This window comes from Trichoplusia ni, chromosome 16 (genome assembly GCF_003590095.1).
Source record: "Trichoplusia ni isolate ovarian cell line Hi5 chromosome 16, tn1, whole genome shotgun sequence".
In the NCBI taxonomy this organism is placed as follows: domain Eukaryota; kingdom Metazoa; phylum Arthropoda; class Insecta; order Lepidoptera; family Noctuidae; genus Trichoplusia; species Trichoplusia ni.
Window position 1 is genome coordinate 3,971,329 of NC_039493.1, and position 15,572 is coordinate 3,986,900.

The 15,572-nt window shown below is 37.7% G+C and overlaps 1 protein-coding gene across 1 annotated transcript; it reads right to left on the reverse strand.

Annotated features, from left to right (window-relative positions):
- Nucleotides 1-456: 456 nt before the first annotated feature.
- Nucleotides 457-11,888, reverse strand: LOC113501832 (kinesin-like protein Klp61F). Its single transcript, XM_026883114.1, is given in 21 exon segments — nucleotides 457-1,672; nucleotides 2,017-2,184; nucleotides 2,623-2,729; nucleotides 3,138-3,360; nucleotides 3,737-3,868; nucleotides 4,137-4,252; nucleotides 4,430-4,811; nucleotides 5,226-5,285; nucleotides 5,288-5,392; nucleotides 5,720-5,923; nucleotides 6,007-6,098; nucleotides 6,499-6,638; nucleotides 6,939-7,102; nucleotides 7,379-7,608; nucleotides 7,945-8,198; nucleotides 8,491-8,739; nucleotides 9,376-9,464; nucleotides 9,690-9,908; nucleotides 10,310-10,459; nucleotides 10,807-10,954; nucleotides 11,693-11,888. Coding segments are annotated over 21 exon segments (3,408 nt in total). The 5' UTR covers nucleotides 11,755-11,888; the 3' UTR covers nucleotides 457-1,558.
- Between the last annotated feature and the right edge of the window lie 3,684 nt (nucleotides 11,889-15,572).

A 15,572-nucleotide genomic window follows, 5' to 3' on the forward strand; every position in this document is an offset into this window, starting at 1 on the left:
CATACAGTTGGACACGTGTCACGTTGGCTGGTGAGTGTTAACACATAATATTGATCTATCTGGACTCGGCTCAAGTACTTGTACATGTAAGTACACTATATGCTAATAAACTACGAGAAAAAAGATTTTTTGTTTTATTTATTAACTTGTACACCAGTGTTTAAACGCATGGCTTTACGCGGGCATTTGGCCCCAGAATAAAATCTCAGATGTGTTGGTCCTCACGATTTTCTTTCACCCTAAATGTTTAATACGTACATGGATACAAAACATTGAGATGTGCCACTAATTCGAACCTACAACTTTTGACTAGTGATATTACTGAGTATTAACGATTCTTTTTAATTCTAAAATCTTTGCATGGCAGCCGTAGCATATACGTTTAGTATTGAAGTGTACGAGCTACGTATTTATGCATTATACAGCACAACAGGGGTTATCAATAAAACTAATAAATAATCGTAAGATATAATTTATTCAGAGCATGTACACACGCATGAATACAGAAAAGCATAGCACTGATATGTTACAAATAATTTTGTATTAAATATAACCAATTATTTCAGATTAAATAATATACAACTATTACCATATACTTTGTGTACTTACATAGTGCGTGGGAATATTGATAGGCTTTACCTTTGTCAAGGAGAAGAAATTAGAATAAGATTTAGTACGAAGAAAATCACGCAACGTTGTTTACGGATTTTTTCCTACAGATAATACGTAATATTTTTATATCTAATTTAATTTTAATCGATGTAATTATCCATAAAAAAACTAACCATTGCCTAAATATGTAAATTAATATACCAAATTAAAATAATAGAATTTAAACTTAATTTTATTAAAATTTGTATAGGCTTTCGTGAGTAATTATCTGGAAAATATTCATAACCAAAATAATATTCATATAACATGACAGATATATAATGAGGCTACATAATAATACAAAAGCATTATGATACTGTTTAATAAATTAAAGTATCGGTATTAATTAAGCAGAAAATATTATTTGCTAACTTTCGAAAAACCTTTTTCACACTTGGTCTGCACACAAGAATTATTTTTCCAAGCGCCCACGCTGACCGTCGATACATCACTCGTAGAAATGTCATTGCCATACACATTCGAGATGCTAATGCAGTGCAACTGTGTCCAGGCAATTATCCAACTTAACTGTCATGTCAAATTGGTAATATTCTGCCCAGTCTACAACGGAGGCACTTGAAAATATTGAGCAAGCACCATGTATTCTAATCATTTATAAACAAAGAGTTTATACCAAGAAGATAATATCTATGAGCATATAATTATCAATAAACAAAAGTTCTAAAACGCATACATATAGTCCAAAAGAAATGAAAAATAACCTAAAGATAATAAGTCGGTGAGAATTTCGTAATACAAAAAATGTTTATTATTCTAAATGCAAGAACACACTAGTATAAGACTATCCTAGGATCGTTTCGTTCGCCGGCAGCGCCCCTAGCGGAGGGGTTGCGAACACCTGCATGAACACAATATCTTCAGTTCGAGGGTAGCTGTGGTGTTGGTGTCAGTTGCCGTTCCTCTCCACGAGCGGTTTCTTGTGTGACGAGGGCGCCGGCAGTTTCGATGGCTTTTTGTTTGAGATAGAACGTTCAGTGTTCTCTTTGCTTTGTTCTTGTTGCTGTGGAATAAAAAGTTAGTTAAGTTTTTAACTCTGAGGCCTCTTTATGATGTATTTTCTTTAACTGTGTTGTGAGTGAAAGCTTGTATTTGTGGCTTTTAATATTTCGTGGGAGAAATGGAGATTTCCTGTCATTGAACAGAAAGCGAGAAAGGAGCGATTTTTGCAGAAAGAAATAAACGCATTCGCCTAACTCTCAAATTGATAAGAAGACAAGAAAATATTATTATTAAGAGCCATTCGATCGCACTACAGGGCAAATACCTCCTTCACTTTCTTCCGCCGTCTAGTCCGTTACCTGAATTAATATTATTATAATCATAGAATAAGATAAGTATAATCACCCTCTTCATAGTGAAGAGTATGTCAGTCTCGGAGGTGCTCTTGACGATCTTGTTCTTGCTCTGATTCAAAACGGGCGGCGACGGCGCCGCGAACACGGCCGAGTCCTCCGAACTGTCCGAGTCACTCGCCGCGCGGGGGGCCGCCTCGGACTCCACTACTACACAGTCCTGGACACACATCAAACATTAGTTACATATGTGTAAATGTTATGAATATCATCTGACTAATTTATTGTCGACGTAATAACTGATGTGAAAGAAAAATATACTAATCGTTTTTAATAAATTAATAACACTCAAAGAACGTTTGCTATAGAGTCTGGGTATCTTTGTGCATGTATTTTGAACATTTGTGATATCCCCTGCGATGCAATGATTAAATTTCTAATGCGAGTGTCGGAAAAATAAAAGAAAGAAATGATGATATGATACGGTATAACTGATAGCTTAAACATTGAACGTTTTTTTATAACAAGCAGTAATAATTCATACCTAAGGATGTTACCATGAATTGTATTGATTGCTGAATTTAGATAACATTCAAAATCTATGACGGGAGTCTAACATTTCTAATGTTTTAATGTAGTAGTAGTAGTGGTAGCTCACATCGTCGTTGTCGGGCTGCATCCTGAGGCGCGCCAGGATGCGCGCGTGAGGCGAGGTGGCGGCCAGCTGGCGCGGGTAGCGGAACTCCAGGCGGGACGGGGTCGAGCCTGGGGACCACGGGACGGAAATACATTACGCTGCACTATTGTGGATTACTAATATTTCTATGTTTTAGATGTTAAAATCAAATGAAGAGCTGCTTTTATGTGACTAAGATTAGTTCTTTTTAGGGTTAACACCAAGCATTAAATTTAAGTAGTGTTTTTCTATTTTAAACTGACTTGATTCAAGTTCGTCTTGTGTTTGACCAGACTGTATCATTTTTGTTTGATGGCAAACCACAGCGACGATAGACTGAAATATTACGTGTTTCTTGATACCATTGGAACATCACACAAATCGTAAAACTTGGTACTTAACAAAATACACCTAAATTAAAGCACACAAATACTAAAAATCTCACGCCATGTCGCCACATGGCGTGAGATTTTTAGTATTTAAATTCCCCTTCTTACCTGTAGGCTCGTACACCTTGTACTCCTGGCTGAGGTACCTCCCCTCCAGCCTCTCCAGGTTCTGTAGCGCCTCGTCCAGGTCCAGCTGCAGGGCGTCTAGCTCCTCGCGCGCGGCGCAGCGCTTGCTGTCGTGTGCGGCTTGATGAGCGAGGCTGCAGGAGATCAGGGAGGACGTGGAGGCCGATACCGATGTGAGGGCCTCGACCGCTGTGGCGTTGTTAGCCTGGAGATTGTGGAAGTATTTTTGGTTGTTAGAACATTTAATGGACCGTATATATACGCAAAACTTACGTATACTACATTTGTTTCAAACTAAATAAATAAAATAATATACCCATATTAAATAAAATAAATAAAGGAGAGATTTATTAAGGGGTATATTGTATTAAGTACCTATTCGCTCAAAAACAGAGACGATTTTCCTTGATAGCGTAGCGATAAGTGGCATTCAATGCATTTTAGTGTGCAGTAACGTCACGAACACGATCTTCGCATAATTAATAAGGCGAAAAATTTAATAAGTAGACAAAATCAGAAGACTTAAATGATTTTCAAATCTTGTTAACAATACTATGATTATATTAAACAAAAATGCTCACCTCAATCTTGTCAATAAGTGCGTCTGTGATGTTCTTGGTGCTAGCCACGATGTCCGCCAGCATGGCGTCCGCTCCCTGTACGAAGGTTTGGCTCGTTTGCTGATCAGCCTCTATCACTGTCTTTACTTCTTTCTGGAATATCAATTACAACTTGTAAATAATTATCCCTTACACATCGTGATTATTAAAATAGGGTTAATAATAATTGTATTTGGTCTCATCTGCCACAACAGTCTATTTCAGTGACAGACTTGAGAAATGGTATACAAACTGACGAAGATATGACTACAACATTGATTCCCAACTTAAAGACTTATTACGTGAATAATAAACATTGAGAATTTTCTACGTTTATACCGGTAGTTGTCAAAAGACTCAAATCAATTAAGGTAGTTATTACCTCAACATGTTCCCTGGTGTTCTGCAGCGCGGCCAGCATCTCGCTATTGATGTGATCCACAACCTCTACGATATTCTTGCTGAAGATCTCCATGTCTACGCTGATGGCGTTCGTGCCTGCAAACAGAATTATATAAGATGATGCAATGGTTTACTCACGCTTTTTAATCGGGGTGTCCCGACTAGTAGACCACTAAGTCCCGACTAGTTGCCAGACTACTAATAATGAATCATTCTCACAATAGTTACTATCAGACTTATATAGGCTACGATAAACAAGCAAAATTAATATACCTTCTTCAAACTCCTTGCTATACTTCTTGATATCATTAATGCTCTCTTCTGTGCTGTTTTCGATCTCCTGCAGGTCTGCGTCTGCCATCTCCAACTCCTCTTTATCAGCCTCAAATTGTATCTGTTGCCACTCTTTGTAACGCTCCATTCTCTGTTCCAAGATCTTTTTCTGTACCTCTATTTCTGCGACCTTCTTGGCTAGTCTTTCTTCTAGCGCTTTCTTCTCCGATGCGACGTGTTTTGCTAGTTCTTCTTCTAACAGTCGGCGTTTTTCTTCCATCCATTGTTGTAGTCTGTTCTCTGTGTCTTGTCGTTCAGTGTCGATGTCAGCTAGTTGTTGTGTTAGTAGGCTTTCTAGACGAGTTGATTCTTCTTCCATTTCCTGTGAGGTGTGATAAAGATTTTGTAAGATTAGTATTTTTTTAATGATCAATAATTTGTTTCCGATTTTTTCTATTCATAATAAGGTCGATTAACGAGATATAAAGTACTTACTTTTTCAGTAGTTTACTTTGAGTCAATTACCAAAAGCGGGGGTTCAGTCAACAGTCAGCTTACACATACGTTAGGTTTTCTTAAGGTGTAATTGATTGAATTTGTCTAGTTGTTGAATACTACTTTTGTATTTATATTGTTAAGATTAAATTGTTGCTATTTTTATTGTCATTGCCATTTAGTTGTTATTGTGTTGTATATTTTGTAACATAGGTAGGTACCTATTTCTGGTCTGTGGGATAAGTTTGAACTGCCCTAGGTGTGTGTAGCGGGTACGTTATGTATCGTAGTGTGTGCGTACCTGCGCCCTGGCCAGCATGACGTTCCGGCGCGCGGCCAGGCGGGCGCGGCGCGCGTCCGCTGGCGGCGCGCGCGCGCACTGCGCGTCGTGCCCGCCGCCGCGCCCGCGCGCGCCCACGCGGCCTGCGCGCGGGACAGCGACCACACGCGGGCTGCCGCGCCCGACACCTGGCAATAGCATGGGTTAATGTTTAATATACAACACCATACTTGAATTGCTACCATAGGAAAAGCAAAAGGAGTCTAACTCTTAATATGGACGTTATTACCAAAACTAACAATAACGTCAAAAAAATATCTGAAGAAGAAAAGATTAAGACTTTAGAAAGCAAGAAGGCCAAGTACCAACTAGTTATAATATAAAATTCAATAAATTAACAAAAAAATTATAACTTCATACTGATTTTATACAACCCAGTTTACATATAATTTTCAAACTAGTTTCTCATGTTATTTTAAATATTACTTAGTTAAAATATATTGTTCAGCACTCACCCATTGCTCAACAAAAGCAGCCACTTTCCCTTTAACATCGACGGCCTGTGCGGTCTGCAGCGAGGCCCCGAGTCCCTGCAGGAAGGCCAGCAGCGAGGCCTGCAGGCCGCCGCTGTGCTCGCTCACCGCCGCGTGGAGAGCATTACGGTGGCCGGCTGCTGACTGGACTAGCGAGGCGTGGCTCTCCGAGGTCGCGGACTTTATCTGGTAATCACAGAATTACTAATTAATACAGATTTTGTCATCAATATTTGCATAAGTTTCATAGTATTGTATTTATGTTTTACCTCATTTATAGTATGCAAGAAGCTCTGCACTAAGTTATCCAGCTGTTGTTTATTTTGCTCTTGAGTTTGAGTGCTGGAGGTTGTGTAGGTTTCTGAATAAAAATAATTATTTATTAAATGCATACTTTTTATAGAGTAGCGCAGGTGAGTTGGATAATTGTTAATGATAAGATTGATTTTGATAGAATTTCGTATGTTTTCATTTCCATCCCAGAAAGGCTATTTCATCATCATCATTCCTCTGCCTTTATACTATTTTTTTTTTTGAGATTGGCGCAACTTGTCTTTTTCCATACCTTCCCATCTAACTTCATCTCACAAGAATCTCTTTGCAGCCATGTACACAATCCATCTATTATTCCTTTGGTCGACTGGACCGGCTATCTGCTATTACGTGAGGTAAGAGGCAATTTAATTATTTTTTTCATTATTTATGACTAACTCCTCCTATTGGTTCAAAGTTAAACAGCGCGTGGCCGTGTGCATCCTCACCCAGGTCCTGCTGCAGCCGCAGCAGCGCGGCGTGCAGCGCGGCGGCGCGGCGGCTCAGCAGCGCCCGCGCCGCGCCGCGCTGCGCACAGCTCTGCGAGCGGTAAGTGCGGGTCGTCTCTAAGTTCCACGACTCCACCGACCTGGGAGGAACATAGTTGGAACTTACATGAACTATATGTATATTCGTAAGAGGTAACTAGAAATAATAAGATCCCTTCTTATTCTTTTTTAGGAGCGATCAAAATAGTCAACAAATTTTATTCAAAAATTAAGTAACTGAATATTTTATTTTTACATCAGAATATATTAAAATACTTTTCACAAATAATACATCCAGTTACAATCTTGTAGATTGACTGATTGACACTCCTGAAAGTGTTAAAATTCAAAGAGATTTCTCAACATATAGATGTTATATTTATAACAGTTATAGTACTTACTTCCGCTTGTCCACGGTGTCATGCAGACAGGCCACATGCTTGGTGGCCACGTCGGCGGTGGCCAGCAGCTGCCTCGCCTGCGCACTCAGCGCCTTCTCCGTACTGCAGTGGGCAGACACCAGCTGCTGCTGCTCCTCACACACTTGCTTCGTTTTCACTAGTTTCTGAGAAATATACATAATATTAAAGCAACTAATTGTATGTTTCATGTATAAAATATGTTTTAAGACACTCATTTAAGTAAAAACTGACTCTGAAGATACCTTAACCATTGAACACCACACAATATTACAGGATTTATGTCCACTATACATGATTTAGAAAAAATGCATTTAAATCACACTTAAGATAGTCTCGCCTAAACATCACAATTTAAAATGAGAATCTCTTATAATAATGCGAACACGACAAATTCAAACATTAGGTAATAGGTAACGTACTTTACTGGTGGTAGCCAACTCCGCCTTCGTAGTATTCAACTGCCCCACGGTATTAGCTAGCTCTTGCTCTCGCACTTCCAGCTTCTGATTCATCTCCTCGAAGACGGCCTCCATGCGGTCCCTCTCCTCCTCCATGGCTCTCTTCTTGAGCAGCAGTTCTTGTATTTCCTTGCGTTGTTCTTCTTCTTTAAGAGTCATTTCGGCGTATGTTTCGCTGGCTAGGTAGACGCCTGGTGATAATGAGAAAAAATGCATTTTTAGTAATGTAAATTTTTTATATGAAATAGAGATAATAATGACAATCAAAATTTAGTTTTACGCTCAGGCTGCAATGTGTTACTGGTAGTCGGTTTTTAAGATTCTCATAAAGCTAACTTTGCGGGCGTGTTTTTTTGTTTCAATGCCATAGCTGTCTGTAGAAATCGCAGGGCTCAGACATAGCGCCGCTTTTTTAGCTAATGAGATGGTTAAGGAATTTTGTTCAGATTGAAAAATATTATACAGATAATACTAGGTAACAGACAAAATACACCAAGCAAATCGACAGCACATCAACTTGTACATACCATTTCTATCCCTTGTAGCCTGCAGGTCTCGTTTTAACCGATCTATTTCTTCAGCATACTCTTTCAATATAGCCTTCTTAGTCATCTTCTGGTTGACTTCTGGCTTGTTCTGTATGTTCTTGGCTCTGTGCGCGTATTCCAGAGTGCTCATGGTCTCTTCCAGGTCCTTGTGTCCAGGGGATATGGTTGCAATGATGGACGTCTTGGTCCGACCGCCGAGGGATTCTTGAAGAATTCGGGTCAGTTTTGATTCCCTATAAATGTGTTGGTCTTTTTAGAATAGAAATAAAATACGAGCTTCTTTATGTGGCTAAATAATTTCTTTCAAATTAAGTGTAAAAGTTTGTTGGTTTATGTAATTTATTTCAGGATACAAATTGAAAAGTCTGCTGTAATAATTTTCGAGTGCATAAAACACAAAAAGATCGTATTTTCTTTATGGTTAAAGATACTTTACACTTTTTAATTTATTCAGCTTTATTTATTCAGATTCCTATTAGCCATTTGTGATACTGCAATAAAGCAACATATATCTAGAGTACCCACCTATAAGGTATATGGGGATGTCTCTCAACCAGCGCAGTAATAACTCTCCCAAGAGTCAGAAGCGACTGGTTGATGTTGACGCACTCTCTCGCGCGCTCCTTCTTGGCGGGGTTGTCGGAGCCGGCCTTGCTGATGTTCTCCGAGCCGGCGAGGTCCACCAGGTTCAGTTTACCGATCTTCATCAGCTCCTCACCTTCCGGACTGTTCTCCTTCATGTGGACTACGATCGTGAACACCGTGTGGGAGCGACTGTAACATAAATGTAGGTTACAGGTTGTGTAGAAGTTGGGGATGAAAGATTTAGTGACCGAAAGTCTTAAATATGATTTGAGACTAAACTAATGCCTGAATTAGCCTAATTCTGCTGTAGACTACTCTATCTAATCTCCTAATAAGAAGTAATTACAATCTAAAGCCTCTATTCTACTGCTAAATACAGACAATGAGGATCACATAATATGACATGTCTAAAACAAAACATTATAAAGTAATTACACAACACTACATTGATTGATTATTCTTCAGCATACTGATAATATTTGCAGAAACCAACCCAATGTACTAATTTAGACTATTGAAGAAGCATAAACAAAGCTTTCTAATTGCTTAGAGAGGACTTACTATTGATTTTTGCCATTGGGAAGGCTGCTGCAATATTAAGTTAAAGTTAACTATTTAAAAAAGTTAAAACAAAAACAATAAAAAAAAATGGTTTTAAAACAATAATGTATTGTTAGTACACTCATATTCATAGCAGAATTGAATTTGAAATGTTTCATAACATAATAGACCACACATCGAAAAAAAATGTTAATTAATAGTTGCCTAAAACTTGATAAAATAGTATTACAGGCAGGAGTGCATTTAACTTTAAGAAGCATTTACCTTGATTGAGCATTCATGAGAGTTGATGCAACTCTCTTCCTCTCCTGACCCTGAGCCATGATCTTGTACACTTCATTCTTGTTGTATACCTGTGGAAGCAGGGGAATTATTATCTTTGAAACTTTTAATAATAGAATAGTATTTATGTCACCAAGCCTTTTAAATTATTAGCTGAGTATTAGCTAAAGCCTGCAAACAACGATGATCACAATATAGTTGTTACTTATTGTGCTAGTAAGACAATTTTGGGGTTCTAAACCTAATCCTGAACTAAACCAAATCGGTTCTCAAAGAACTATAATATGCCAACTCACCGTAATCTCCTCCAGCCCATTAACAATATTGGATCCCTTCCTCGTAACATCCTCATATATCCTGAGCTTGGAGTTGTCTTCGGAAGTGGCCAGCAAATCAAACAGCTCCTCATTGTAGAGCTCCAGATAGGACACGCGGACCGTATACTCCGTGTTGGTGAGGCGGAGCTCGTCGAATAGCTGGCTGAGGGCGCGCGGGATTATGCCGGCCAGCGGGTCCTGGGGTATGAAGGAATTCAAGGATAAAGTTGTAAGGTTTTAGGAATGAAATTGTGTCCTAGAAGCTGTTGACAAGGTATTATCTGCCGCTGTTTGTGTTTTTTGTTGTTGTTTTCTTGTCTTTTTTTTTAATATGATTTTCTACCATATCTATGTTACATTGGTCAACATTATTGATGCAGTTTAGGGTTGTAGCCAATGACAGATTGGATACTCATAAAGATACTCATACAGATACTCATAAAGTTTTAGAAGTTGAAAAATAATAACATGCAACATAAATTAATCCACTTTAAATAAAAAGTTAGTTTTGTAATTACAGCTTATATCACACAAGTCATAATTTTAACTTAATAGTGTCAAAATTTCTGAACTGTGAAGTAAAAATAATGTACACTCACATTCTGCCAGTGGGTATCAGTCCCAGTGTGTTCTCCCACCATGGTATGTGTCTTGCCCGTCCCGGTCTGCCCATAAGCAAACACTGTGCAGTTGTAGCCATTGAGGACTTCCTCTATAAGAGGACTCACTACTTCTTGGTATACTGTCAACTGGGAACAAAAGGGATGATGTTTTACAATAAATTTATATACTGACTGTTTTCATGAATTTGTACAAGAAATAAATTTTCACAACATCTGTTCCAATCTTGTAACAGATGGTGAGGAATGAAGAGACTTTTCAAAACAATTTAGTCAAAAAGCAATTAATCTGCTTAGTTTATGGCTGATCTTAGCCCAAAAAAACAAGTTCAAGTTTTGAAAAAAGAGAAATTGGGTCTTCAATAGAAAAAAACAAGGACAAGCTTCTGTGTTCTCTTACTGTCTCATATGTAACATGAGTCTGTAAAGCATCAACAGCCACATGAAAATAAAGAAATATAAATAACAATGTATACCTGGCTGGCACTCGGAGCAAAAGCTCTGTCAAATGTGAACTTCTTAGTGTGTGAGGTCTGCTGCGACTGGCGGACCACCACCTCCCGGTTGTTCACCACCTCTATCACCCCCAGGGATTTTATGTCCTTTTCTCGTTGATTTAATGGTCTGGAAAATTTTAGGAATTCAATGTTTGTTGCTTGGAGATGACAAATTTGGAATCTGGTTGAATTATGGAAATTGATTAGGTCACAACATTTCTATTTTTAGCCACACACTGGTAGTGGAATTTCAATTTTGTAGAGGATAAGTAGTGATAGATTATTTCATAGCTAACTGTTAAAACTTAACTTATTAAGCCAAGGATGATCATTATCTAACGCCTTTTATCTAAAAGTACATTTACAATTCCTGTTTTCATAACAAAAGTTTTAAAACTCATGCTTTATGCATGTTAAGTTAAAATTTTGTAGTAATCATTACAGAAGATGTGTATGGAAAATACAAGTAGCATTATGGTAAATTGAAGTGTGAGTTAATTTTCAAGCTAGTTAAATAGTAAAGTGATCGTTTATAATTACTTTTTACTATTCACGACATTACTATCATAGGTTTCGGAATTTCAATGTTCTAATAACGGTAATACTGGATTAAATATCGTTGCGATGCACACATTCAAGAGACAATCTGAGGTCAACAATGCAGCTTCTATAATTAGGTCAAATGTTGTAACTATTGAGAATATGACTTTGAGTAAACACGAAATACCATAATTAAAGGCAAATACCGTTAAATTAAAGAGGTATTAGGGCATTACTGGTGATAAAATAGCTACAAATATCCAGTGAGTCATGGTATTAACGTAAATTGGCGTTGAACAGCAATGTAGCTTTAAAATAAATTTACCTTAAGCGAATGAACACCTGAATGTTCTGATTCTTGTCCTTCCTTATCTTATCCGTCGTCATCTTGGCACAATACACATAAAATAACTCGAAATAAACACTCCACTACAATTGTTTTTGAATAAATCCACTAAAACGCGTCTTTGATTTCAAATTGTCAAGAAAGTCCGTTGAACGGTGAACCGCAAACAAATTTAAATCTGTTGAGTTTTTTTGATTCGGCTTCGAGTGTTTTGAGCAAAGTTTTGTTTTTGCGTTTAGTGATCGTATCGTGTTTTGGAACTAACTTAGTGAATTTTTGATTTGTCTTCTGTTGCTAAATAAAATAAGCTAACAAAATGAAAGTCTCAAATACTGTATCGAAATTATTACAACATCATTTAAATAGATAACAAAATGTAAAAAAACCCAAAGATGGAACTAATCAATATAAATGTTTGGTAAGTAAATAAGATAGATAGACTAGAATAGAATATTTAATTTATTAAATTTGAAGAATTATGTTAAATATTTGCTACATAAAATAAGGTTCATAATATTCAGCTGTTTCGAGTGACCAAAATATTTTATAATTTTGAACAAAATAGAAAACTATTACATTGCACTAAACGTTTTAATAACAAAACCGAAAGAAAAAACTTCATATATAATAAAAAAAAAGTCGAAATTTAGCGTTTAATTGTTTATTGCATTACAACATTTTTTAATTTATGAGTTCAAAAAGATCAAAAGTCTTTATTTCTTTCATATAGGTAACATTCATCACTAAATTAAATGTTTAAAGAACTATAAGATAAAAGCCCATTTAAATGTTAATAATTTAATATCAGAAAATATGTTTAATGATTACGAAATGATGTATTTACTGTTTTAACTAAAAGAGCCTTATTAGTGCTCAGTTACTTACACAAGGTAGTAATTTTGCTATTTCTTTTTGTTCAGGCACTCGCAGCTCAGCGCTGTTCAAGTTGGACCTACAGCTCTATTATTTGTATTATTTGATGTGTTTTTAACATATCATTACAAAATATTATAATACAATAACAACATTCATAATAAGAGCTAAATGATAATGTATGGAGATTACGTTAATATTTAGGTTAAAAAATATAGATTCCACAATCTATTTGGAAGCATACAATCTAATAACTACGACTCTCATACACTCATACTAGACAACCAAATAAGATTTTTGTCTTATAAGAACAATAATTGATACACGATACCAGTTTTCTACTTGCTACATATTATTTTAATGAGGTTAGTTTAATAAGATATTGCCTGACGTAATAAATTGTCTCTTTAACTAGTGTTTTCTGTTTAAATATATTCCAAGTAATATACAAAAAGGGTAACAACACCTAGCTAATAACTGCAGACGTGTAAAATAAGGAAAAAAGGCTGAGTTTACTTATTTAATCCATAAAGCCCCGCGCGGTGCCCGGGCACCGCGTTTGACATAACGCGACTTTCCCTATAGCCCGCGCGGTGCCCGGGCACCGCACCTGTCCACTCGACTTTAATAATAATAATAATAAATAAATCTTTATTTCAGACCAGGTCCATATAAAAAGTAGGTAACACAAAACATCAAAGAAATAAAATAAAATACAAATTACAACACAGTGTGAAGGCTTAACCAGTGTCTTAGCAACTGAGAGTCCCACCTATCAGTCAATACGTTTAGGACGCTATTGGTGCTAGTCCGCACTCGGTGAAGAAGTGAAGCACTGCGTTTTCTGATGATGGCATTAAAACCATCAGTGTGCGCGTCAGCAAACATGCCCGAGGCACTGCAGAACCGCGGCAACCTGAGCAGCGTCCTAAATGTATTGTTGTATTGTACACGCAGGGCGTTATACGTCATCCGCGTATAGTTTACCCACAGAGAACACGTATACAATGACTGGCAATAGGCTTTAAACAAAGTCACTTTTACCGAATCACTGCATCGCCGAAACCTGCGGGCCAACATATTGCTTCTGACCGCCAGCGCCCTACGTTCCCTCTCCAAGTCTTTATCATCCTTCAAGTCCTCGGAGACCCAGTGACCGAGATACTTGAAATTCGAGACTTGCTTCAACTCGCTACCACTTAAGGTGACAGGAACTGTTGCATAACTTTTGTTGCTAGCCTTAAATATCATAATCTCACTCTTTCTCGAATTGTATTTCAGTCCATGAGCCTCCGCATACACTTCACATATTCTAACTAACTTTTTTAACGCTGCCATTGAAGGGCTCAACAGTACCATGTCGTCTGCGTAGCTTATGTTGTTAACACAAACACCGTCTATGTGACATCCGACGCCGGTACTGTTGAGCTCACCAATAAGTCCGTTCATATACAGGTTGAAGAGTCTGGGTGAGGTCAGGCCACCCTGTCTCACTCCACAATTCAACCTGTACACTGCTGATGACGCCCCAGCCCATTTCACTACATTAGTCTGATTGTTGTACCAATGTTTCAATAAGGACACAACCTCCTGGTTACAAGACGTTTCATCTTCCAACTTTTCCCATAACTTTCTGTAAGAAACGAGGTCGAACGCCCTTGACAGGTCCAAAAAGCAAGCATACACCGGCGTCTTTCTGGTCACGTAGTACTGAACAGTCTCCTTGAGGCACATGATAGCACTCTCTGTTGACAAACCTGTCCGGAAGCCAAATTGTTGGTCGTGGAGGTTGATATGTTTATTCAAGTGCTGGTCAAGCAGACTGTCCAATACTTTGGCCACTATTGTGGCTAAAGATATCGGCCTGTAATTTGATATATCCGAGGCATCTCCACTCCTGTTTTTAATTATGGGAATTACAACTGTATGCATTAACCGATCTGGTAGGTATGAATGGCTAATACAGAGATTAAAAAACATTGTTAAAATCCGCGGTAAATGAGCTCCTGCGTACTTTAGATGTTCTATACTTAGACCATCATGACCTGGTGACTTGCCTTTGACCATACCTCGGATAACATTCTTCACCTGCTTATTAGTGAACCTGACAGCGACATCCGACTCCGCACTTTTACATCTCTTTACGTCCTTGTGAGTGTCTGTAGGAGACAAGGAGTCTATCTTTAACTGAAGACGAAACGCTTCAGCTATTTCAGTTGGTTCATGAATGCCAGAAACACTCACGGGATGGCCAGGCTTCGGATTTAAGCTATTTGTATTCTTCCAAAAATTTTTAAAATCTTTCTTGTTATGTTGATCTGCAATTTTATCCATTTTAATCTGTTGTTCATTATTTTGACACCATTTTAATTTCTGTTTAAATATAATTCTAGAATTACACATATCATTATATTTTTCTCCCGAAGTCGGTTTCCCACTAGCTAACCAATCTATGTAACAACGCCTGGCAATAACGTGACTATCTCTGACATGTTTGTTCCATCCTGTGACATACTTTTTACGCTTGTGTATTTTACAACATTGTTTACTCGCTTTTGAAGCTTCTGTCAATACTGTAACTAAATCATTGTACATTTTATCTAATATTACTCTATGGTTAACGTTATCACAAAATCTATCTGCACATTCACTACATTGCTCAGGAAAATCAATAAACTTAAGCTGTGAGTTACATATATTAATATATTTCTTAATTTGACTACTGTCCCTGTCTCCCCATATAACCTTGTTTTTACTATAACTAATTGAAACAACTTTGGCTTTAACTAAATCTAAATTGCACTCCATAAGGACAGGGTAATGGTCTGACCAATAAATATCATACAAAATTGAAATATTTAACACAGAGAGCCGCGCGGCACTCGTCAGCACGCAGTGGTCGAGCCATCTTCGCGAACCGTGCGCGTCGCTGACAAACGTATACGACTCTGGTGGCAATAGTTCTATATCCGCGCATGACACCTCT